This window comes from Lactuca serriola, chromosome 7 (assembly GCF_051521515.1).
Source record: "Lactuca serriola cultivar US96UC23 chromosome 7, Lser_US96UC23_V15, whole genome shotgun sequence".
NCBI lineage: Eukaryota > Viridiplantae > Streptophyta > Magnoliopsida > Asterales > Asteraceae > Lactuca > Lactuca serriola.
This window is the reverse complement of record NC_136414.1, coordinates 75,507,869-75,510,076: the sequence shown is the minus strand read 5'-3', so window position 1 is coordinate 75,510,076 and position 2,208 is coordinate 75,507,869. Positions and strand designations below refer to the sequence as shown.

The 2,208-nt window shown below is 35.5% G+C and overlaps 1 protein-coding gene across 1 annotated transcript; it reads right to left on the bottom strand.

The window, feature by feature from the left end:
* Positions 1–664: 664 nt before the first annotated feature.
* On the bottom strand, positions 665–1,618 carry LOC145064119 (uncharacterized). Its single transcript, XM_079011631.1, has one exon. It carries the CDS (start codon positions 1,616–1,618, stop codon positions 665–667), a length of 954 nt encoding a protein of 317 aa, XP_078867757.1.
* Positions 1,619–2,208: the final 590 nt, after the last annotated feature.

Sequence of the window (2,208 nt, the reverse complement as noted above, 5' to 3'; positions counted from 1 at the left end):
CATAACACTTCATTCCAATCTGAAAAAATCTGTACGAAATCTATAATCATAATAACTTTGAAAGTAATTAACCAAATAACTTCCATATGGAGAAATTTGGATCACCCTTTAACAACTTCATTTGACCCGAGGCATAGGTGAAAGTGGTTATGACCGGGATGCTAGATGGGCATATTCACAATGTTGGTCCAGCTACAAAATTTTTAACACTGCTTTCTGTTTTCTGTTTTGTGTTCCAGTGGCGGAAGTAGAAATCTTTGCAACGGGTAGCAGAAAAAATACGTATAAGAGATAGTAAGATATTTTTTTTTTAGATTATGGTTTCATTATAAGATATAACAAACTAACAAAAAAGTCTTATATTTTAAAGTTGACGTCGCCCTTTACCTATTTTCGAAAGCACTCTATCACTTTTTGATCTTAACATCCACAAGCAGTTCTTTTTCAGTACTACAAATTAAACATCATTCAAACATCGGTTCTTTGTTTTGTGTTCTTCCTGTACGCTTACGCCCAAATAAAGAGAAGCCAACCAGTGAAGCAGTTTTCTTGTTCTAATATATCCCACAAGCAGGATTACAAAAGTGATTAAACATAATAATTTTTAATACAAGATCGATATAGGTGAGCCTTTATTTACTACAACATTGTATCAAATATGACACTAAGCTTCACCATCAGCAATTGGAAGATAAAAGCCTTTGCCCTCCCTCTCATCATGGATTGTTTTCCATTCATGGTAGAAAACGGTATACACCACAAACATAAAGAGTGTCAAGGTGCAAGAGAGTCCGTTTGTCAAAGGAATCCCGACAGCAAGCTGTGTGCCCATGCTCAAATTGTTGCTCGCAATGTTATTACCTATCTGATGAACAAAACCATATGCAACAGAAAATACAACCATCATCAGTGACGCTTGTAATCTTTTTCCTTTCATTAGCTCAGCAGCCCTCCCAATTGCTTTAAGACCGCCATACCCTTCTTCTAAGACCGAAACAACCATACTTACAATCCAAAGGGCAGCCATGTAAAAGTAACAAACTGGGATCGAAAGAGTGATTGCTCCAGCGAAGAGAAGTGCCCATGAATTTATTGCTAAAATGGTGGTTATGCCAATAGAAATGAAGTAAAGAAAGATGATGCCCAAAATGAGCAGAATCATGTAAAAGCTAGTGACTAATGGTCGGTTCCATCTTTTTATGAATATCAAGTTAAGGTCTTTTGGGTCTAATACTTTTGCAGTTTCAGGTTCGGATGAAGAAGAAACTACAGCAACCAAGAAAGTTAGAGAGATGATAAAGGAACTGGCCTTGATCAAGACTTTGACAAGGAAAATTTCACGAATATCATTGAGTGCGCCAGAATAAATGGTTTGATCAATATTGTATGTGAAATCTTGAACCATGTTCGGGTGCTCAGCTAATTGTAACACAAAATCTTTGACAACAGGTGCAAGCACATACTTCTGAGCAAAATCTAACAGGGAAAATGAAACGAACACAAGAACTAGGATTGGACCCAGCATTTTCCGGTTTCTGCTTGTGGTTTTGAAAGACTCGCTAATGATTTCAAAGAACCCCAAAGAAGTTTGGGATCCATGTATTGATTTGTTCACCATGATGTTCTCGATTTTAATGGTTAAAAGTAGTGTAGTTTGGGTTTTATAGAGGTGCATTTGGCCTGGTTATATCGTCATTTTAACTGTTTTTTCTTAATGAAAGGTTATTATTCCATGGATATAAATTAAAGAACACACCTTAAAAAATTGTTCGTTAGTTCCAAGCAATTTCTAAACAATCTAAACTTTTGCTTTGTTAGACTTTTGATGATTAAAAAAACATTTCGTTTTCTGGACGTTTTTGACACATAAAATAGACTTTTTGGATCCATGATAAAGAGTTCCGGGCCATTTTGGTTGATAAGCATTTGAAATTGCAATTATAGTGATGGGTCAGTAGGATTAAATGGTAAACTGATAAAGAAATTTGAGTAAATTACACGAATGGTCCCTATGGTTTAGGGTAATTTGTGTGTTTTGTCCCTAACTTATTTTTTTAACTTGGAAGGTCCCTACTGTTTGTTTTTGTTACACACTTGGTCCCTGTCTTACCTAAAAAGACTATTTTGTCCTTGATTTTTTAAAATTATTTAAATAAACACAGTCCCAACCCTAGCCCCTCACCTGACTTTACCTACCCTATAATTTTT

Excerpts from the sequence above, each read along its gene's own strand:
- LOC145064119 (XM_079011631.1), bottom strand. The coding sequence starts at position 1,618 with ATGGTGAACAAATCAATACATGGATCCCAAACTTCTTTGGGGTTCTTT.